This window comes from Pan troglodytes, chromosome 7 (genome assembly GCF_028858775.2).
Source record: "Pan troglodytes isolate AG18354 chromosome 7, NHGRI_mPanTro3-v2.0_pri, whole genome shotgun sequence".
Taxonomy (NCBI): domain Eukaryota; kingdom Metazoa; phylum Chordata; class Mammalia; order Primates; family Hominidae; genus Pan; species Pan troglodytes.
This window is the reverse complement of record NC_072405.2, coordinates 82,521,031-82,542,862: the sequence shown is the minus strand read 5'-3', so window position 1 is coordinate 82,542,862 and position 21,832 is coordinate 82,521,031. Positions and strand designations below refer to the sequence as shown.

General features: G+C 41.7%; 1 protein-coding gene and 1 long non-coding RNA gene across 10 annotated transcripts in view; one reads left to right on the top strand and one right to left on the bottom strand.

The window, feature by feature from the left end:
• Positions 1-6,109: 6,109 nt before the first annotated feature.
• Positions 6,110-7,714, bottom strand: LOC107976342 (uncharacterized). The gene is made up of 2 exons (XR_001720241.3): positions 7,595-7,714; positions 6,110-6,262 (listed from the first exon to the last, which is right to left on the bottom strand). It is a non-coding gene; the product is annotated as an uncharacterized LOC107976342 (long non-coding RNA).
• A 1,418-nt stretch (positions 7,715-9,132) lies between these two features.
• The window catches only part of UBE2W (ubiquitin conjugating enzyme E2 W), a 139,932-nt gene continuing 127,232 nt past the window's right edge, over positions 9,133-21,832 (top strand). For 4 of the 9 annotated variants that reach the window (XM_063816399.1, XM_063816400.1, XM_063816401.1 and 1 more), the window contains exons 1-2: positions 9,303-9,483; positions 17,978-18,010. In XM_063816399.1, the coding sequence (XP_063672469.1) occupies positions 9,382-9,483; positions 17,978-18,010 (135 nt within the window). In that variant the 5' untranslated portion in view covers positions 9,303-9,381. Of the gene's footprint in view, positions 9,484-17,977; positions 18,011-21,832 lie in introns of all 9 variants that reach the window. The other 5 variants (XR_010159275.1, XM_063816402.1, XM_009455526.5 and 2 more) reach the window with 2 other exon arrangements.

Genomic DNA, 21,832 nt, shown 5'->3' with positions numbered 1-21,832 from the left:
AGTAAATTTTCATTTATAAAGGCATCTGTACCAGGAAGAGAGCTACTCTGAAACAACTTTTATCACCTGAGAGACTTAGCTGTAAAACAAGGCAACCTTTATTCATCACGTTTCCTCCCATCACCCTCCCATAATTTGTCTCCACTCTCCCCACCAACCCCCAGAAACCTCTAACCCTTTTTGTAGCTCAGCATTACATAGAAGCCTCAATCATCTGGCCACTTCTTTAAGTCTCATTTTTGCAGGACTCCTGCATGCAGGTGTGTAATTAAAATGGTTTTCTGACCAGGTGAGGTGGCTCACGCCTGTAATGACAGCACTTTGGGAGGCCGAGGCGGGCAGATCACCTGAGGTCAGGAGTTCAAGACCAGCCTGGCCAACATGGTGAAAACCCCATCTCTACTAAAAATACAAAAATTAGCTGGGTATGGTGGCGGATGCCTGTAATCCAAGCTACTCGGGGGGCTGAGGGAGGAGACTCTCTTGGATCCGGGAGGTGGAGGTTACAGTGAGCCCATATTGCGCCATTGCACTGCACCCTAGGTGACAAGAGTGAAACTCCATCTCTAAATAAATAAATAAATAAATAAATATAAAATAAAATGGTTTTTTTCTGTTAATCTGCCTTATGTCCATTTAATTTGTAGACCAGCCAAAGAATCTGAACCTAGGAGGGTAAAAGGAAGCACTTTTTCCCCCTACACAAGAAATACAAGGTGTCTCTCACAGTGCTTATGTGGCATATATAAATATTCAATCCAAGTTTGCTTTTAGCATTTTCATTAATAAAGGCAGGTCTGGGAAGATGCCATATGTAGGGAAGATAGAACAATAATGAGGCCACCTTTGCACACTGGTGGGTGAGGAGAGGCAACATCCCAACCTTAATTTTTTTTGTTTTGTTTTATTGTATCCTTTATTTATTTTTGAGATGGGGTCTCTGTCACCCAGGCTGGAGTAGGGTGGCACAATCTTGGCTCACTGCAACCGCCACCTTTCAGGCTGAAGCAATCCTCCCACTGCAGCCTTCTTGGTAGCTAGGACTACAGACGCACACCACCACACCTGGCTAATTTTTGTATTTTTAGTAGAGACAAGGTTTTGCCATGTTGCCTAGGCTGGTCTCAAAGTCTGGAGCTCAAACGATCCTTCCCATCTTGGCCTCCCAAAGTGCTGGGATCACAGGCACGAGACACCACATCTGGCCTGTTTGTTTTATTGGGTTTTTTAAATTGACAAATAATAATTGCACATATACATGGAGTACACAGTGATGTTTTAATACATATACTGCATGGTGATCAGATCATAGGAATTTGCATATCCATCATCTCAAACATTTATCCTTTTTTGTGGTGAGAACATTTAATATCCTCCTCCTAGCTATCTGAAACTGTTAGCAGCGGAGAATCCATAAGGGTTTGCAGCAACCTCAATTCTTATCTCCTCAGAATAAAGAATTCAGTTGAGGGGCATAAGGCAGAGTGAGAGCCTGAGGCAAGTTTTATTTTATTTTTGTTTTATTTTATTTTTTGAGACAGTCTCACCCTGTCGCTTAGGCTGGAGTGCAGTGGCGTGATCTCAGCTCACTGCAGCCTCCACCTCCTGGGTTCAAGCGATTCTCATGCCTCAGCCTCCTGAGTAGCTGGAATTACAGGCACCCACCACCACGCCTGGCTAACTTTTGTATTTTTAGTAGAGATGGGGTTTCACCATGTTGGCCAGGCTGGTTTCAAACTCCTGACCTGAAGTGATCCACCCACCTCAGCCTCCCAAAGGGCTGGGATTGGAGGTGTGAGCTACTGTGCCTGGCCCTTCCTTCTTTTTTTTTTTTTTGCGAGGCAAGTTTTAGACCAGGAGTAAAAGTTTATTTAAAGGTTTTAGATCAGGAACAAAAGGAAGTAAAATACACTTGGAAGAGGACCAAGCAGGCCACTTGAGAGATTCAAGTGCATGGTTTGACCTTTGACTAGGGGTTTTTTACATTGACATTCTCCGGGAGGGTTGCATCCTTTCTCCCGATTCTTCCCTTGGGGTGGACTTCCACATGTACAGTAGCCTGCCAGCGCTTGGGAGGGGCCACATGCACAGTGTTTACTGAAATTGTGCACATGCTCCCTTGAGGCATTTTTGCCTTACTAGTCAAGTGTTCCTAGAAGAAGGTCATATACCAGTTAAATACTCCCATTTTGCCTCTTAGTGTGCATGCTTGAGCCTACTTGCCCAACTCCTGAGATCTTATCAGGAAGCTACTGATCACCAGTTTCAGGTGTTTCTATCTATTGGGAGGCTGCCTTTCCCTGGTGCTGGCTGCGACCAATTGTTAGTTTAGAGAGACAGTTTAACAATGGCCTGACCATCACCTGATGGTTGCCTGACATTCCTGGTCGGGGTGGGGGGCACTTTCCTGCCCTGCTCATGTCTGACTACAGTGTAACAAAACTATATATTATTGTTAACTATAGTCACCCTACAGTGCTATAGAGCACAAGAATGTATTCCTCCTATTGAGCTGTAATTTTGTATCTTTTAACAGATCTCTCCCTCCTTTCCTCCTACCCTTCCCAGTCTCTAGTATCCTCTGTTCTACTTTCTACTTCTGAAATCAATTTTTTTAGCTTCCACATATGAGTGAGAACATGCATTGTTTAACATTCTGTTCCTGGCTTAATTCACTTAACATAATGTCCTTCAGTTCTATCCATGTTGCCATGAATGACAGGATTTCATTCTTTTTTATGGCCGAATAGTATTCTGTGGTATATATGTACCATATTTTCTTTATCCAGTCGTCTGTTGTTGGACACCTAGGTTGATTCCCTATTTGGGCTCTGGTGAATAGTGCTGCAATAAACGTGGGGGTGCAGATGTCTCTTTGCTGGAATGACTTCCTTTCTTTTGGATAAATTCCCAGAAGAGGGATTGCTGGATCATATGTTAGTTCTATTTTTGTTTTTTTGAGGGACTTCCAGCCTGTTCTCCATAGTGGTTATATTAGTTTGTATTCCCACCAACAGCGTATAAAAGTTTCCCTTTCTCTGCACTTTTAGTAGTGTTTGTTACTTTTTGTCTTTGATAGCCATTGTAACTGCGGTGAGTTGATACTTCATTGTGGTTTTGATTTGCATTTCCCTGATGATTAATGATGCTAAGCATATTTTCATATATGTGTTGGCCATTTCTTCTTTTATGAAATGTTTGTTTAGATCATTTGCCCATTTTAAAAATCAGATTGTTGGGGTTTTTTGCTGTTGAGATGTTTCCATTCCTGCTGGGCGTGGTAGCTCACACCTGTAATCCCAGCACTTTGGGAGGCTGAGGCAGGAGGATTGCTTGTGTCAAGGAGTTGAAGATCAGCCTTGGCAACATAGTGAGACTTCTCTCTACAAGAAAAATAAAAAATTAGCCAGGTGCAGCAGTGTGCACCTGTAGTCTCAGCTCCTCAAGAGGCTGAGGTGGGAGGATTGCTTGATCCTGGGAGGTTGAGGTGGTGAGCCGTGATCGTGCCACTACACTCCAGCTTGGATGACAGAGTGAGACCCTGTCTCAAAAAATAAAATTAAGTTAAAAAATTTGTTTCTTGTATATTCTAGATATTAATTTCCTGTCAGATGATTAGTTTGCAAATATTTTCTCCCATTCTGTAGGTTGTCTTTTAACTCTGTTGATTGCTTTCTTTGCTGTGCAGAAGCTTTGTAGTTTATATAATCCCATTTTTTTTTTTATAAAAAAATCCCGCGTTTATTTTTGCTTTTGTTACCTGTGCTTTTGAGGTCTTACTCATAAAACCTTTTCCCAGACCAATGTTCTGAAGCAGTTCCCCTATGTCTTCTTCTAGTAGTTTTATGATATTGAATCTTACATTTTGGTCTCTGATCCATTTTGAGTTAATTTTTTATAGGGTGAAAGTTGGGGGTCTAATTTCATAATTTCACTCACTTTTTTTTCTTTTTCTTTTTGAGACAGGGTCTCACTCTGTTGCCCAGGCTGGAATGCAGTGGCACAGTCATGGCTCACTGCAGCCTCAACTTCCTGGACCCAAACCATCCTCCTACCTCAGCTTCCGAAGTAGCTGAGACCACAGACATGTGCCACCATGCCTGGCTGGTTTATTTTTGTGGTGACAGGGTCTTGCTGTGTTGCCCAGCCTGGTCTCAAACTCTTGGGCTCGACTGATCCTCCTGTCCCAGCCTTTCAAAGTGCTGGGATTACAGGTGTGAGCCACTGTGCCCAGCCTAGTTTCATTTTTTTGCATGTGGATATCCAGTTTCCCCAGCACCATTTACTGAAGAGACTGGCCTTTCCTTGGTGAGCATTCTTGGCACCTTTGTCAAGAATAAGTTGGTTTTAGGTATGTGGATTAATTTCTGGGTTCTCTATTCTGTTCCATTGGTCTGTGTGTCTGTTTTTATGCCAGTACCATGCTGTTTTCGTTACTACAACTTTGTAGTATATTTTGAGGTCTGGTAGGATGGATACTTCCCGCTTTGTTCTTTTTGCTCAAGATTCCCTTGGTATTTGGGGTCTTTTGTGGTTCCATACAAATTTTAGAGATTTTCCCCCTATTTTTGTGAAGAACGCCATTGGGATTTTGATAGGGATTGCACTGACTCTGAAGATTGCTTTGAGTAGTATGGTCATTTCAATAATATTAACTCTTCTGATCCATGAGCATGGGATGTCTCTCAATTTGTATTCTCTTCAGTTTCTTCTATTTGTGTTTTGTAGTTTTCCTCACTCATTGGTTAAATTTATTCCTAGGTATTTTATTTTATTTTTTGTAGCTACTATAAATGGGATTGCTTTCTTGACTTCCTTTTCAGCTAGTTGATTGTTCATGTATAGAAACACAACTGATTTTTGTATATTTATTTTATGTTCCATAACTTTAATTTACCAGTTCTAAGAGTTTTTTGGTAGAGTCTTTAGGTTTTTTTGATATATAAGATCATGTCATCTGCAAACAGGGACAATTTGACTTCCTCTTTTCCAATCTGGATGCCTTTTCTTTCTTTCTCTTGCCTAACTGCTCTGGCTCCAACCTTGAAATTTTGTCGATAGCAAGCTCCGTTCAAAGTGTCTCAGTCCATTCGAGCTGTTATAACAAAATACCATCAACTAGGCAGCCTATAAACAACAGAAACTTATTTCTCACAGTTCTAGAGGCTGGCAAATTTAAGATCAAGGCACTGGAAGGTTCATTGTCTAATGAGGGCTCACTTACTGGTTCATCAACAGCTATCTTTCTGCTGTGCCTCACACAGTGGGAATTATGAGGGTCTTTATGAGGTCTTTTTTTTTTTTGAAATGGAGTTTCCCTCTTGTTGCCCAGGCTAGAGTGCAGTGGCACAATTTCAGCTCACTGCAACCTCCGCCTCCTGGGTTCAAGCGATTTTCCTGCCTCAGCCTCCCGAGTAGCTGGGATTACAGGCTTGCGCCACCACGCCGGCTAATTTTGTATTTTTAGTAGAGACAGGGTTTCTCCATGTTGGTCAGGCTGATCTTGAACTCCCGACCTCAGGTGATTGCCCACCTGAGCCTCTCAAAGTGCTGGGATTACAAGCGTGAGCCACCGCGCCTGGCCTGCCCAGACTCTTCTATGTTCACAAGTGATATGAAATTTGAGAATATTGGCAGAGGTATTTTTCAGTCACTGTCATATACCCTATTCCTTATCTCCAGTCAACATTGCACCTGCTTACTGGACAAAGAGCACTGAGTAATGAGGAAGGAAAACTAGATATCGCTTCTCGTCAATGTGGTGCTATGCAATTCACAAAGATCCTTCACATCCATGATCTTATTTAGACCCCATCATAAACCATGTGTTAGAAATTTTGTTCTCGCTTTACAAATAAGGAAGCTAAAGTTTAAAGAAGTCAAACGACCAACTCATTTGGTGTGATATTTCCATCACACCAAAAAGAAAACATTGAAATCATTCTACAGTGGTGAGTAAATAGCTATTGGCCTCAGACTCCCAAAGAACCTCCTATCCATAGCCTCTCAATCGCCCCTGCAACCTGGAATTCCCCATGGTCTGACTAAAGATACCCAGCCCACTCAGCAGAGACTTTTCAGGACCCCACACCAGTAATAAGCAGCCTCGTTCTGAATGGTTGGCACCTGTGCCACACCTGTTGTTAAACAAGTTTAGTATCACTCCTGGGGAGGATCAGGATGAGCACACAACTCTTCTGGTTCCCAATCCAGGGTTTTTCGCACAGCATCTTGGTTTTCAGGAAGACCAGAAAACAAACAACTGAACAAGAAGAGAACAAGTGTTATGAAATTATGTCTCCAAAAAGAAAAGAAAAGAAAAGAAAATTTTAGAAGGGCAAGAGATTGAGCTGGTATCTATCTTCATCTCTTCATGAAAAGTGTTTTTTTCCACTATAATCCAGCTTTTTTGTTTTGTTTTGTTTTTGTTTGTTTTTTGTTTTGCGATGGAGTCTCACTCTGTCACCCAGGCTGGAGTGCAGTGGCACCATCTTGGCTCACTGCAACCTCCGCCTCCTAGTTTCAAGCCATTCTCCTGTCTCAGCCTCCCGAGTAGCTGAGATAACAGGTGCCTGCCACCATGCCAGCTGTTTTTTTTTTTCTAGCAAGAGATTTTGAACTGTCACATATCATATATATAATATATATGATATTATATATATATATAATATATATAAATATATATTTATAATATATATAAATATATATATTTATATATATAAATATATATTTATATATATAAATATATATATTTATAATATATATAAATATATATATTTATTATATATATAAATATATATAATAAATATATATATTTATAATATATATAAATATATATAAAACTCATATGATGCTATTAAGAAGATCCAGTAAGGATATGGGAAACTTTAACTTCATTATTGCTGAACTATTTTCCAAAGTGATTGCACTAGTGTCACTCCTATAGAGTTTATGAGAGCTCCACTTCCTCTCTCACTTTTGGTATTGTCAGATTTTTTTTTGAGACAACAGGGTCTTGCTCTGTCACCTAGACTGGAGTGCACTGGCATTATCCTGTCAGACATTTTAACTTTTGCCTATCTGATAGTAATGATAGTAAGCCTCGCTCTGTAGAAATATGAGCCTAGTCTTCAAACATGGCATAATAGTGTTTTAGATATTAACATTACATGCTCACTGGAGATAATTATATACCCCCCATACCATCTGTAAGTCACTGTTTTGGCTCCTATGTCAGGATCTTTTTATTAAATATTAACAAAAGAATGGCCGGGCGCAGTGGCTCACACCTGTAATCCCAGCACTTTGGGAGGCTGAGGCGGGTGGATCACGAGGTCAGGACTTCGAGACCAGCCTGGCCAACATGGTGAAACCCCCATCTCTACAAAATATACAAAAAAATTACAAAAAATTAGCAGAGCGTGGCGGTGTGCGCCTGTAATCCCACTTACTCGAATCACTTGAACCTGGGAGGCAGAAGTTGCAGTGAGCCAAGATCGCGCCATTGCACTCCAGCCTGGGTGAGACTTTTTTTTCTCAAAGAAAAAAAAAAAAAAAAAAAGAAGACAGGTTATTATGTGCTATTTAGTATTACCTAGAAAGGATATGACTGGCATTGACTTTTCCCTCCTGAGAAGATACTTCTAACATGTATGAAACCCAAGGGACCAGATATTGGATCCACTGTGATGAGTGTCAGAATTCTTGTAACCTCTTTTTTCCTTATTAGTATCTGTCATGCCAGGTTGTTGGCTCTGATGATGTCATAATGCTTTGTTTGTAGGGTCATCCGATGCTACTTTTTCCATAGGAACAATCAGCTTTTAGGCAAAGTGAACCTTGGACAGTAAAAGCTGATCTTCTGAGGTCATAGGAATAAATATATCTCAAAGAAAATACACTGGAAACTTCTTCTTTAAGTTTTCCTCTTTCATTGGAATATGTGGGTTTCCTCACTGTTGTAATGTTGATGACACAACAAGGCTAACACCGGATATGCTTCTGGATGATTCCGGTTTACCAAGAGCATCCAAACATCCCTCAAGGACACAGTCATTTTGCACAACAAAGGGAAACTCCGCTCATTTCTGGCATTAAGGTGGACATCTGAGAAAGGGGAGGGTATACCACCATAACTTCTCTAGTCATGAATAGTGTTTAATATTATACCATAGACTAACTGGCGTATTTTAAAGATCTTTTTCCTTTTTGGACACATTTCAGATTAGAGAAGTTCCAGAGAACGTAATCTATTTTAAGAGTGTGAAAGAGTGATATTCCACATTGCTTTTATATCTTAAAGAAATTTCTAAAAAGAAAGCCGAGTCAATAAAATGACAGATTTTAAGCCTTCATTTTGGTAACATAAAAGCCTTCTACTCATTGTGTCTGCCACCTTAATTTTTAAAGATAGAGCATGAGGTGTAAGCTTTTGGCTTCCATTTTCCTCTTATAAACCAATGACATCTTCAGTTCCAGAATAGCTTTTTAAAAACGTGACTTCTGATAAATGTTGGCAGAACTGGTGCATTCCTAAAATAAATTATGTATGCTCAGCTTTCCCTACCCAAGTTCATCCCTAAATGACCACAAAACTGCCCACCACGAAATAGGCTTAAGAGAAGTCTGGACATAATGGTATAAGTGTATATAACACGACATTGGTATATTTTAAAAAAATTCACGCCTAGGGTCAACTCTGATAATCAAATTTAGACTGCTGCAACAACCGTAACTATTGTTGATATATGCGCAGTTTAAAAGTGAAGGGCTGGGGTAAGGGGCAGAAACTGCACACAACAAACTTCCAAATTTTGTCTCCCTTTTCAGGCAAGTTTCAGCTCCACAAATCTAAATACCCTCGCCTTTAAAATATCAGTGTCGTTCTGCTCTTAAATCCTCATCCCGTTGTACAAGGAAACCTATGTCTCTCTTCCCCAAATTAAGAATACGAGAAGCCTTCCAGGTCTGCAAAGACCAGAAAGCAGCTGCGCATGAAGTTTTATGGGGCCCCAAGGCTCTGAGAGTGGGCTTGGAGGTATGGAAAACACATCCCAAGGGAAAAATCTGTGAACCGCACAACTGTCGTTGGAAACGAAATAGGAAAAAAACTGCGCGGAACCGGACGTCATCAGCATTTCGCGGTACACACGAAGAAAACAACCGTAGTCGGGTCAAAACTGGAGCCGTGTCTCCTCAGTAACGAGAGTAAATGGTGGCCCGACGCGTGAGCGGCCAGCCGGACTGAAACGGAAAGTACTCAGAGCGCCATTTACCGCGCCCTCGCCCCGCCCCGTAGCCCCTCCTCCCGTCCGCCCTGCGCGCCAGCCAATCCCCTCGCTCCATCCCCTTCCCATCGCAGACCCCGCCCCCGCGCCCGGGATGTTGAGCCCCCGCGGCGTGACGCGAGCACGGCAGCTCCTCCCCCTGCGTCTCTGGCCTCGCCGGTCTTGGGGGGATGGTTCCATCATGGCGTCAATGCAGGTGAGAGGAGTTTGCTGCATCTGGGCGGGCCAGGGAGTCGCCGAGAGAGTGCCAGCGTTCGGGCGGGGGTGGCGTCCGCGATTCGGGGACACCCGGGCGGGTTCGGGATCGGTCCGGGTGGCCTGTTTTCCCTCAGCTCAGGGCGTCGGGGGAGGGGTAAGAGGCGGCGAGAGGCGTTGTGGGGGGTGCGGTATCCGTCGGTCGAAGCGGACACCAGCCGGCCGGGAAGTTGGGTGATAAAGGAGGCTTGGGGAAGAAAGGGCAAAGTCTGGCGTTGGCGGTCTCAGAATCGGCTCCCCGCACACACACACGGGCGCTGCCAGTCTGCTGCCCGCCAGCCCCAGGGTTGCCTTTACCCCCGCTGTCCCTGGCCCGACGGAAACAGCTGCGCCCGCGGTTGTTGCCGGGGCAGGGGCGGCGGGGGGCTGAGTGTGCGGGAGCCGAGAATGCGTCTCCGGAGAAGGCGGCTGGCTGCGGACGGCGCTTAGCGGCCTCTGCTCCGGCCTCCCACGCCGGGCCCCCCAGACTGCTCGGCCCCGTCCCTCTCTTCTTCCCTTTGACTCTTAATCCTGTGCCCGTGGGTATCTTCTATTTCCATCAGCCTCGGTATTCTCGCGGACATTCCTCCAGCAGTCCACTGTCTCCTTCCTCTCGAAGCTGCCCCGTGTCCACCGCCTGATGGGCGATCTCCCGAGAGCCGAGTCCTCAGCCCCCTTAAACCTCTCGGGATAGCTTGCCCTCTATTTTGTTTCCCCCTGCAAGGCCCCACCCTTGCGGTCGCGATAAGGCTATACATCTCTTTGCCCTTATTCCCAGACCTTTAGTGGAACCTTAGTTTGGTAGGAGGCGTTTGTTAACCTGTGCCATATCCCCCCGACTTAGCAAGGCGTGGTTTTCTGGCTTTCCAACTTAATTTACTCCTTTTTCCCGAATCTAGGGAGTTGTGGGTTTTTTGTTTTTTGTTTCCAGGCAAAGATGGCAACCACAATTGTAGTTGTGCAGGGATTGAGTGCGTTATCTATAGCCTGCATTTAATTCACAGGTGAAGACTAGCGGTATCAAAGACATTGGAAGAGAAAGTAGAACGCTCAATAGGAGTGTCAGCTGAGTACCCTTTAGCGTTTTCATAATATCCCCTTGGGTAAAGAGACCACGTTTTCTTAGAAGTGTTTTTTGCTTTTGTTTCTGGAAGAAGCAAGTCTCTGTTCCTCCTCCATTTTTTTTTCTTTTCTCTGCTAAAAGTGTTTTTCTTCCCTTTTCTGCATCTTCTTCCTCTTTTGTACAAATATAGCTTTGCTTCACATTTACTCCTGTGCTTTTATGTTATTCCCCTTTCAACCTGTTTTCCTTACAATATTCTCTTTACCTTGCTTCTCCCTCTGGACTTGCCTGCAGAACAGAAAAGTTTTATGTAACATTTCTAGTTGAAGAGATGTCACGAATGGTGCAGGGAAAAAACAGGAACAATTTCAGGAAACATACTTTACACTAGTCTCCCCAGAGACGTTAGAGAAGTTTCGTCATTTGAGGCCAAAAAAGGAACAGTGGAATGCTAGTTGAACAGTAGATGCAATAGGCTACATTATCACTTAAAGATTTTTATCTGTGTTAAGATTAAAACATTTTTTATGACAAGTTTAAGATTATTATCTGTATTAAGATTAAAACATTATTTGAGGCTAAACATTAAGATTAAAATCCACAACACTTGTATTTGACAAGAGAACATAGTGTGTCATCTCGTTAGATTTAGTATCTGGAAAAGGCAGATTTGTTTGTAAGAGAGAGGTTGGTAATCTTGAACTTGAACTTTACATGGTGTCTTTTTTCTTTTTTGAGATGGAGTTTCGCTCTTGTTGCCCAGGCTGGAGTGCAATGGGGTGATCTTGGCTCACCGCAGCCTCCACCTCCCGAGTTCAAGCGATTCTCCCACCTCAGCCTCCTGAGTAGCTGGGATTACAGGCATGAACCACCACGCCCAGCTAATTTTGTATTTCAGTAGAGACGGGGTTTCTCCATGTTGGTCAGGCTGGTCTTGAACTCCCGAACTCAGGTGATCCGCCCGCCTTGGCCTCCCAAAGTGCTGGGATTACAGGTGTGAGCCACCGTGCCTGGCCTACATGATGTCTTAAGAATTGGAAACAAATACTTGATTGACAGTGCAATAGTGCATTTTTCTGTGCCCTAAGTATTACTATCTCAGACTCTTACCACCCTTTTGAGTTTTTCCTTCACTTTGTTCCATCGAAATCTTATCACTCTCTATTCTTCTGTGTTTTCTGGTTAGAGGAATGGAAAACGGATGCTTCCTATTTTTATTGAAAAGTCTTTCCCTTTTTATTTGTATTTTAAAATATCTAGTGCAGATTTGCTGGTAGTATCTTTAAGAATATTTTAATATATATGTCAAGCTTTTTGAAAGACAACCCTACTTTCTGTGTGGTTATTCTGTATCTTTGTTATACAGAATTTATATCCTGACTATCTTAATGGCAACATTTGGCTCTTTTAAGACAACTAGATTATACATAAATCTTCAATAAAATTATCAACTTTGTTTATTCACTGAGCCAGTTATCTTTTGGGGGACCTCTATGTGTCAGACACTTATCTAGTTGCTGTGGTTATAGCAATGAACAAAAGCAGACAAGATTTCTGCCCTCGTGGATTTAATAATAAATAGTCTCATAAGAAGAGACAGATAAGAACAACATATTTAAGTTAATTGTGTTTTGTTTTTGTTTTTTGTGTTGAGATGGAGTCTCGCTGTGTTGCTCAGGCTGGAGTGCAGTGATGCCATCTTGGCTCACTGCAACCTCCGCTCCCAGGGTTCTAGCAATTCTCCTACTCAGTCTCCTGAGTAGCTGGGATTACAGGCGCTGGCCACCACGCCCAGGTAATTTTTTTTGTGTTTTTAGTGGAGACTGGGTTTTGCCATGTTGGCCAGGCTGGTCTTGAACTCCTGACCTCAGGCGATCCTCCTCGCCTCGGCCTCCCAAAGTACTAGGATTACAGGTGTGAGCCACTGCACGCGGCCAAGTGTGTTATTATATTAGAAGGTGATAGTGCAGTGGAGAAAAAGCATGGAAGAAGACTAGGAAATTGATCATTTGGGGATTTCGATTAGGAAAAAATAAGCTGTAACATGGAATGACCATGTCCTTAACCCAAAAAGCTTTTAGTAGATTTATCTTACCCACACCAGGATGTTGCTGCTGCTGAAGAAGTTACTTAAGCTCTAAGAGGAACTGTATTTTTTTTAAAATGCCATATTATACAAATGTAACATGGGATTTCATTACTTGATAATGAGTAAAACAAGTAAGGGTTGACTTTGAATTTCTTATTGGAGAGTATGTATTTTAAAGTTGAGCTAGTAACTGCTTTAATGTATTCTGTCAGTGCGTCTCAACCATCTTTTAGGTTCTGCCCACATAGAAAGTAAGTTTTGAATAGTACACTAAACTAGATGAGATTGGGAGGCTAGAAGCACCTGGCAGGCAGCACCTCATGAAACTCCCGGGATGGGAGATCAATATTCTGGCACACCTGTAAATGCTGGGGACGCTCTACTCCCTAATATTGCTAGAGTTCTGCCATATACAATTCAAGATAGTAGTTTTCAGACTTATGTGATCCCTTTGAGACATTCTTTACTCATTTTCTTTTTTTCTTTTCCTTCCTATTGTTTCTTCCTAGAAAAAAGTAATGTATCACCAAGTAAGATTACAGTTAAATTATGTTTTAAGAAACCTTTTCTTTTTTGGAGACAGGGTCTCACTGTGTCACCCAGGCTGGAGTGCAGTGGCGCTGTCTCGGCTTGCTGCAGTTTCACCCAGGTGATCTTTTCCATCTCAGCCTCCTGAGTAGCTGTGACTACAGGTTTTTGTATTTTGTAGAGACAGGTTTCACTATGTTGCCCAGGCTGGTCTGGAACTCCTGGGCTCAAGCAGTCACCTGCCTTGGCCTCCCCAAATCCTGGCATTACAGGCGTGAGCCAATGTGCCCAGTCTTAAGAAACCATCATTAAGAGAATGTTATATTTGTGGTGATACCTAAAATTGATAGGAGTTAAACAGATCTACATTTAATTTTGGTAATTCTAAAAATCTTAAAATATTACATGAAAAGTTTCTTGTAGCAAATTTTTAGTTTTAGCGTTTTAGGGACTGATTATTTGGTAGAAACTTTTATCCCCAAACTGCAGAAGCATTCTTTTATTGAAGTGAATTTTTATGTGATTCTAAACATTTTTGAAAGTGTAGCAGTATTGAGATATTCTTTTCTCAGGTGAATCCTAAAATTGAATTTTTTGTTGTTGTTGTTAAATGCTTTTAAAAATTTTTATTTTATTTTATTTTTTTGAGACGGAGTCTCGCTGTCGCCCAGGCTGGAGTGCAGTGGTGCGATCTCGGCTCACTGCAGGCTCCAATCCCCGGGCTTCATGCCGTTCTCCTGCCTCAGTCTCCCGCGTAGCTGGGACTACAGGCGCCCGCCACCTCGCCCGGCTTATTTTTTGTATTTTTAGTAGAGACGGGGTTTCACTGTGTTAGCCAGGATGGTCTCCATCTCCTGACCTCGTGATCCGCCCGCCTCGGCCTCCCAAAGTGCTGGGATTACAGGCGTCAGCCACCGCGCCCGGCCGTGTTTTTAAATTTTATAACCTTTTTTTCTTTCCTATGTATTATTTAATGTTATGAAATACTTGACCTCCTGGATATAATTTCTGATTTTAGAATTTAACTGCTTCATTCAGACTTCTCCTAAGTTAGCAATTTTAACATATACGCTAATTTTCTAATTTGACATTCTAGAATTGTTAATTTTAGATACAACCTCCTGTTACGTTGTGTCTTAAGATCTTAGAAAGTCAGTGCATAGTAGTTGATGTTTGTCAACTCTAAAAACAGTGATATAATTGAGAGAAATGGTCAGTTGAATTACCCTTGTGAAATTTCTGCATTTACTTCCTCTCTTACCTAGCTGGGTCTTAGACTGTTAACTGTCAATTTGTAGGGATGGAAGGAGGTTGAGATTTAATAACAGGAGATAAAGTATGAATGTGTGCTTATTTTCAGACTTAGAAATAATGCATTATTTTGGATTATTCACAGCTTTTAAAATTTTTTCTCTCTGAGACAGGGTCTCACTCTGTCACCGAGGCTGGAGTGCAGTGACGCGGTCTTGGCTCACTGCACCCTTGTCCTCCCAGGCTCGGGTGATCCTCCCACTTCAGACTCCCAAGCAGCTGGGACTATAGACACGCCACCATGCCTGGCTAATTTTTGTATTTTTTGTAGAGATGGGTTTTTTCCCTGTTGCTCAAGTTGGCCTTGAACTCCAGGACTCAGCCATCGGCCCACCTTGGCCTCCTAAAGTGCTGGGATTATTACAGGATGAGCCATTGCCCCCAGCCCAGTGCTCTTTGCTCAAGTAATTGGCTATAGTGATTGAGAGAGATGGAACATGGACTCTTACAGACATTACTGTTATAGTAGTCATGTTGCCTTGACAGTTAGATACCACGTCTGTTTGTTGATGTCAGTATGGAAGGGTTACAACATAATTAAAAGTTAGAAAATAGGCCAGCATGGTGGCTCAAGCCTGTAATCTCAGCACTTTGGGAGGCTGAGGTGAGTGGATCACCTGAGGTCAGGAGATCGAGACCAGCCCGGCCAACATGGTGAAACCTAGTCTCTACTAAAAATACAAAAAAAATTAGCCAGGCGTGGTAGAGCGCATCTGTAATCCCAGTTATTTGAGAGACTGAGGCAGGAGAATCCCTTGGGCCCAGGAGGCGGAGGCGCCTCGCAGTGAGCGGAGATCATGCCACTGCACTCCAGCCTGGGCGACAGAGTGAGACTCCAGCTAAAACAAAAAAAAAAAAAAAAGGAAAAAAAAAAAGGATTATCTTTGAACAGTAAAAATTTACAATTATAATTTTACTCAGTACACAAGTATACACATGAGAACTTCTTTTTAAAATTTGATACATAAAGTAACCTTGTGTTATAAACTCAGGAATATTTCTTCTTTTCTTTAGCTATAAAAACTATAAAGTAGTTTAGTAAATGCTTAATTCTTGACTGAAAAGTTACATAATTACACGAATAATTTCTCTGTGATGCCAAACTGTGTTCATTACTTACACCTTCACAGCATCAACAGATTTCAGAGCTTAGTTTCACTACTCAGTTACTGTGTAATTTTGAGTAAGTCACTTTCCAAATAAGTACATACTTACCAGCAGTTACTGCTACGTCTCTATTAGAATGAAATTAGGTTAGTTGACTTCCTTTTTTATAAAGAATATGAAGATACTATGAAGAACATTACAGTTATGGCAAACACATGCAGCAAGAAAATAAGCCACTTTTTTGGTATATTATATAAATATGAATTTTAAATTATTCCTTTATAGGTACTGAACCTTACTATTGTAGAATTGCTTAATAGACTGACCTAAAATAGAATTAAACTAATGCAGAATTAGCTATTTAGGAATGCTTTTTGAAGTGTTAAGTAATGGACAAATATTTACGGTAGTCACTGTGTGCACATTTAAGGGATAGAGGGAAAGTATTTTTTCCTGCCTTAATGAAGCAGGAAATCTAAAGCAGAAAGTAATATCAGATTATCCTTCAAGGCCGGCCACCGCGCCTGGCCTTCAAAGATAATCTTCATTATCAAGGAGAGTTTTTAAGGTGGGATGATCCCAGCATGGGACAAAAATTAGCTGGGTGTGGTAGCACATTCCTGTGGTCCCAGCTACTTGGGGGGCTGAGGTGGGAGGATCACCTGAGCTCAGGGAGTTCAAGGCTACAGTGAGCCAGGATTGTGCCACTCTACTCCAGCATGGGTGACAGAGTGAGACCCTGTCTCAAAAAATTTATATAAAAATAAAAAAGTGCCGCTGCACTCCAGCGTGGGTGACAGAGTGAGACCCTGTCTCAAAAAATATATATAAAAATAAAAAATAAAGGGATGATCTGGCATCTCTCTGAAAATATAGTTCTCCTTAGTATTTACCTAAATTAAGCATTTGTTAGATGAATTTTATTCCATCTTTATATTATTGCTGTCTGCTTCATTATGAGTAGTATCTGCAAAATACTTGTTCATGTTTGTCAGGTATTAAAGTGTCCTCATTTGAAAGCCTTTATTTGTGAATGTAGTTCTTGGATCACCAAAAAACAGCACATGCTTTTGAGTTGTTTTATTCTAAGAAAAGACTCTACTTTCATTTAGCTGCTTTTGTAAAACTTCATTAGAGATAAAGAACACAGGCTCTGTAATGAAAAGACCCAAATTCAGGTCCTGTTTCACTACTTTTTAAAAAGCTATATTGCACAGAAATCATTATGGAGTGTAGTGGGTAGACAAAAACAGATTAGCAGATAGATAAACATATAAAACTGCATTTTGTATTTATCTTACCCAAACTTGTTTTCTGTAGTACTCCCCACGTTGGTATATAGGCAACTTCATTCCATTTGCTCAGCCAGAAACCTTGGGTTCATTCCACCCTACAGTCAAACCATTAGCAAATTTCTATCTGCTCTGCTTTCAAAATATATCCAGAATTCAACTGATTTTCTGAATTCCTGATGTAAATACAGATGACATCCTCATTTCTTGCCTGGATTATATTAGCAGTGTCATACTGGTTTTCCTACTTCTGCCCTCATCCGTTTACTTATCTCTTTAGATTCCCAATAGATTCTTTCTAAACAAAAGTCATGTCATTTCATTCATAATCCTACTATGACTTCCCTCTCTTCCTCAGAATATAATCCAAAATTCATGTTATAGCCTAGGAGGTCTTAACCTCTCCCAGGTACTCATGTCTCTGTAGCCTTATTGTCCTCCTTGCTACTCCTGCTTGTTGTTTTCTCTATTTGGAATGCTCTTCTCACACATCTGGATGATCTGGATGGCTTCCTTTTTTTTTTTTTTTTTTTTCTTTTCACTCATAGCTTTGTTCAAATTTTTTTTTTTTTTAAGAGAGCCCTTCCTGACTACCCAATATAAAATAGCTCTCCCATCCCAGCGCTAATAATTTCCTTTACCTTGATAAATTCTTCATACCTTTGGCTATTTATTAATTAGCTTGTTTTCTATTTTCTTGGATGTAACCTAGTGCCTGACATGTAGGAGGGTTCAGTAAATGTTGAATAAATGAATAAGTGAGCACAGCTTTTGGAATCAGATAACCTTGGGTTTGAATTCTAGTTTTGTTGTTTAATAGCTGTGTAACCTCCCACCTCCAAATATAAAATAGGGATGATAAAAACAGGTTATTTCATTTCCTGGATCTTTGGAATTGGTGAGTTATCTTTTAATGCTGTGTTTCCCATTTTAAGCTAACTCTACTAGATGCTTTTGTCTTTTTTTTTTTTTTTTCTGATTTCTAGTCCCTGCACTAGCTATCAATGGAAAAAATAGATTTCCTTTATGACCATGTGTTACATGAGGTCTTTCTTTGTATTTTCAGACCACAGGAAGGAGGGTGGAAGTATGGTTTCCAGTAAGTGTGTGTTTTTTTGCCAATCCTCTTCAAAACTTGAGAATTAGTCAAATAAAATTGTGAGCTATTAAAGTCCATTTTGACATCCTTTTAATGCACAATTTTTTATTCTAATTGAAATATAATCCACATATAAAACTTACCCTTTTAAAGTATACAATTCAGTGGTTTTTAATCTGTTCAGAACCATCACTGCTGTTTGCAGAACATTTTCATCACCCCAGAAAGAAACTCCTTATCCATTAGCAGTCACTCCCTATTTCCCCCTTTCCCCAGTGTCTGGAAACCACTCATCTATTTTTTGTCTCTGGATTGGTCTATTCTGGGTATTTTGTGAGAGTGGAATTATATTATATATGACCTTTTGTGCCTGGCTTCTTTCACTTAGCTGTTTGTTTGAGACAGGGTCTCATTTTGTCGCCCAGGCTGGAGTGTGGTGGCACCATAGGCTCACTGAAACCTCTGCCTCCTGGGTTCAAGCGATCCTCCTGCCTCAGCCTCCGTAATAGCTGGTACTACAGGCATGCACCACCATACCCAGCTAATTTTTGTAGTTTTTTTTTTTCCCTGAGACAAGAGTCTTGCTCAGTCTCCCAGATTGGAGTGCAGTGGCACCATCTTGGCTCATTGCAACCTCCGTCTCCCAGGTTCAAGCGATTCTTCTGCTTCAGCCTCCCGAGTAGCTGGGACTGCAGGCGTGCGCCACCACACCCAGCTAATTTTTGTATTTTTAGTAGAGACGGGGTTTCACCATGTTGGCCAATCTGGTCTCTTACTTCTGACCTCAAGAGATCCACCTGTCTTGGCCTCTTAAAGTGCTGGGATTACAGGTGTGAGCCACTGTGCCCAGCTAATTTTTGTATTTTTGTAGAGACGGGGTTTAACCATGTTGGCCAGGCTGGTCTTGAACTCCTAGACCTTGTGATCCGCCCGCCTCGGCCTCACAAAGTGCTGGGATTACAGGCATGAGACACTGTGCCCGGCCTTAAAAAAAGCTTTTATATAGACAGATTCACTGTGTTGCCGAGGCTGATCTTGAAACTCCCAGTCTCAGCACCCCTCCTGCCTAGGCTTCCCAAAGTGTTGCGATGACTGGCCTGAGCCACCATGCCCAGTTCATAATGTTTCTGAGGTTCATCCATGTTGTAGCTTGTATGAATACTTATTCCTTTTCGTAGCCAAGTAATGGCCCATTTTTTGGTTATACTGCAGTTTATCCATTCACCAGTTATTTAAATATCAGATATTTGTGTTTCCTGTTTCATTCATCAATGGATTAATTGACAGTTTGGATTGTTTCCCCTTTTTAGTATGAATAATGCTGTGAACATGTATGTACAAGTTTTTATGTAGGCTTGTGTTTTAATTTGTTTTTGTTAATATACCTTGCATGTAGGAGGACCTCAGTAAATGTTGAACAAATGGGTCATACAGTAACTCTGTGTTTTAACTTTCTAAGTCTATAGAGAAAAAACAATGATTTTTCTTATGTACTCGCCCACAACACTTGATTCCCCTTTTCTGACACCAGATATGTGGGGTTTTTTTTTTTCACACCAAGCAATTTTTCAACACCAGCTGGGTGTTGTGCAATTCATTTCTGGCACTAACCAGAGTTAAGGGCTCAGTCTCACAGGACTGGCCCCCACTTTAGACACCAGTCACAAGTTGTAGGTTCCCAGGTTACCCACGACTTGTGTCCGACTTGGCTACAAATTGGAGGTTCCCACAACCCCCTTCTTGGGTTCATTAATTTGCTAGATCAGCTCACAGAAACCGGGGAAGACAGTATACTCACAATTGCTAATGTATTATAAAGGATATTTTAAAGGATACAATTGAACAGACAGATGAAGCTATGCATATGTGAGGTTTGTAAGGGTCATGAACCCAGGAGCCTTTGGTCCCGTGGGGTATGTGGCTATGTTCTTATTCACCAATTCAAAAGCTCTCCAAACTCTCCTTTCGGGTTTTTATAAGGCTTCATTACTTAGGCATGATTGATTAAATCATTGGCTATTGGTGTTCCATTCAACCCTGAGCCCCCCCCTTCTTCCCCAAAGATTGATGGGGTGGGGCTGAATGTTTCCACCCTCTAATCACATGGTTGGTTCCTTTGGCTGCCAGTCTCCCTTCTGAGGCTCTCCAGGAGCCCCCAGCCACCAGTCATGGTATTAACATATAAAAGGATATTTATAACTTCCAAGATTCCAAGGGTTTTAGGAGCTGGATGAAGATATATATTTCTTGTTGTAAATCGCAATACCACACTAAGGAATTGCCAGACTTTTCCACAGCAACTGCAGCATCATGCATTCCTGTGAGCACTGTGCAAGAACTCCAATTTCTATGTTTGGCCGGTGTTTATTATGGTGGTTTTTTGATGATAGCATCCTAGTGTGAAGTGGCATCTCATTGTGGTTTTGGTTTGCATTTCACTAATGGCTAATGATGTATTAAGTGTCTTTTCTTGTGCATATTGGTATTTTGGTGGAGAAATATCTATGCAAATTTTTTGCCCATTAAATTTTTTTTTTTTTTTTTTCCTGAGACAGAGCCTCACTCCGTCACTCACGCTGGAGTGGCTGTGGCATGATCTTGGCTCACTGAAACCTTCACCTCCCAGGTTCAAGCGATTCTCCTGCCTCAGCCTCCTGAGTAGCTGGGAATACAGGCACGTGCTACCACGCCTGGCTAATTTTTTGGTTTTTGTCTTTTGTTTTTTTTTTTTTTTTTTTTTTGAGACAGAGTCTCGCCCTGTTGCCAGACTGGAGTGCAGTGGCGTGATCTCGGCTCACTGCAACCTCTGCCTCCCAGGTTCAAGCGATTCTCCTGCTTCAGCCTCCCGAGTAGCTGGGACTACAGGCGTGTGCCACCATGCCCAGCTAATTTTTGTATTTTTAGTAGAGATGGGGTTTCACCGTGTTGGCCAGGATAGTCTCTATCTCTTGAGCTCGTGATCCGTCCGCCTCAGTCTCCCAAAGTGCTGGGATTACAGGCGTGAGCCACTGTACCCGGCCCTAGTTTTTATATTTTAGTAGAGATGGGGTTTTGCCATATTGGCCAGGCTGGTCTCAAACTCCTGGCCTTAAGTGATCCACCCACTGCAGCCTCCCAACATGCCGAGATCACAGGCGTGAGCCACCACACCTGGTCCTAAACAATTTGTCATTTTGTTGAATTATAAGAATTCTTTATATATTTAGACTACATGTCTTTTATTAGACATTATTTATTACATTCACAAAAATTTCCTCTTTTTTTTTTTTTTGGGACGGAGCCTCGCTCTGTCGCCAGGCTGGAGTGCGGTGGCGTGATCTTGGCTCACTGCAACCTCTGCCTCATGGGTTCAAGCGATTCTCCTGCCTCAGCCTCTTGAGTAGCTGGGACTACAGGTGCCTGCCACCACACCTAGCTGATTTTGGTCTCGATTTCCTGACCTCGTGATCTGCCCACCTCTGCCTCCCAAAGTGCTGGGATTACAGGCATGAGCCACCGCGCCCAGCCAATTTACTTTTTTTCTGTGGGCTGTTTTCATTTTCCGATAGTGTCATTTGAAGCACAAAAATTAATTTTGGCAAAATTTATGTTTTTTTCTTTGTGTATTTGGTGTCATATCTAAGAAATCATTGCCTAATCCAGGGGGTGATGGAGATTTGCATCTAAGTTTTTTTCCAAAAATATAATAATTCTGGCTTTTACATTTGGGTCTTTGATTCATTTTGAATTCATTTTTGCATATAATGTAGGGATTATTTAGTTTCATAGTATTAATATGGCAGCTTGTTTTCCATTTGAAGTTGTATAGGACCAAGCTGAGAG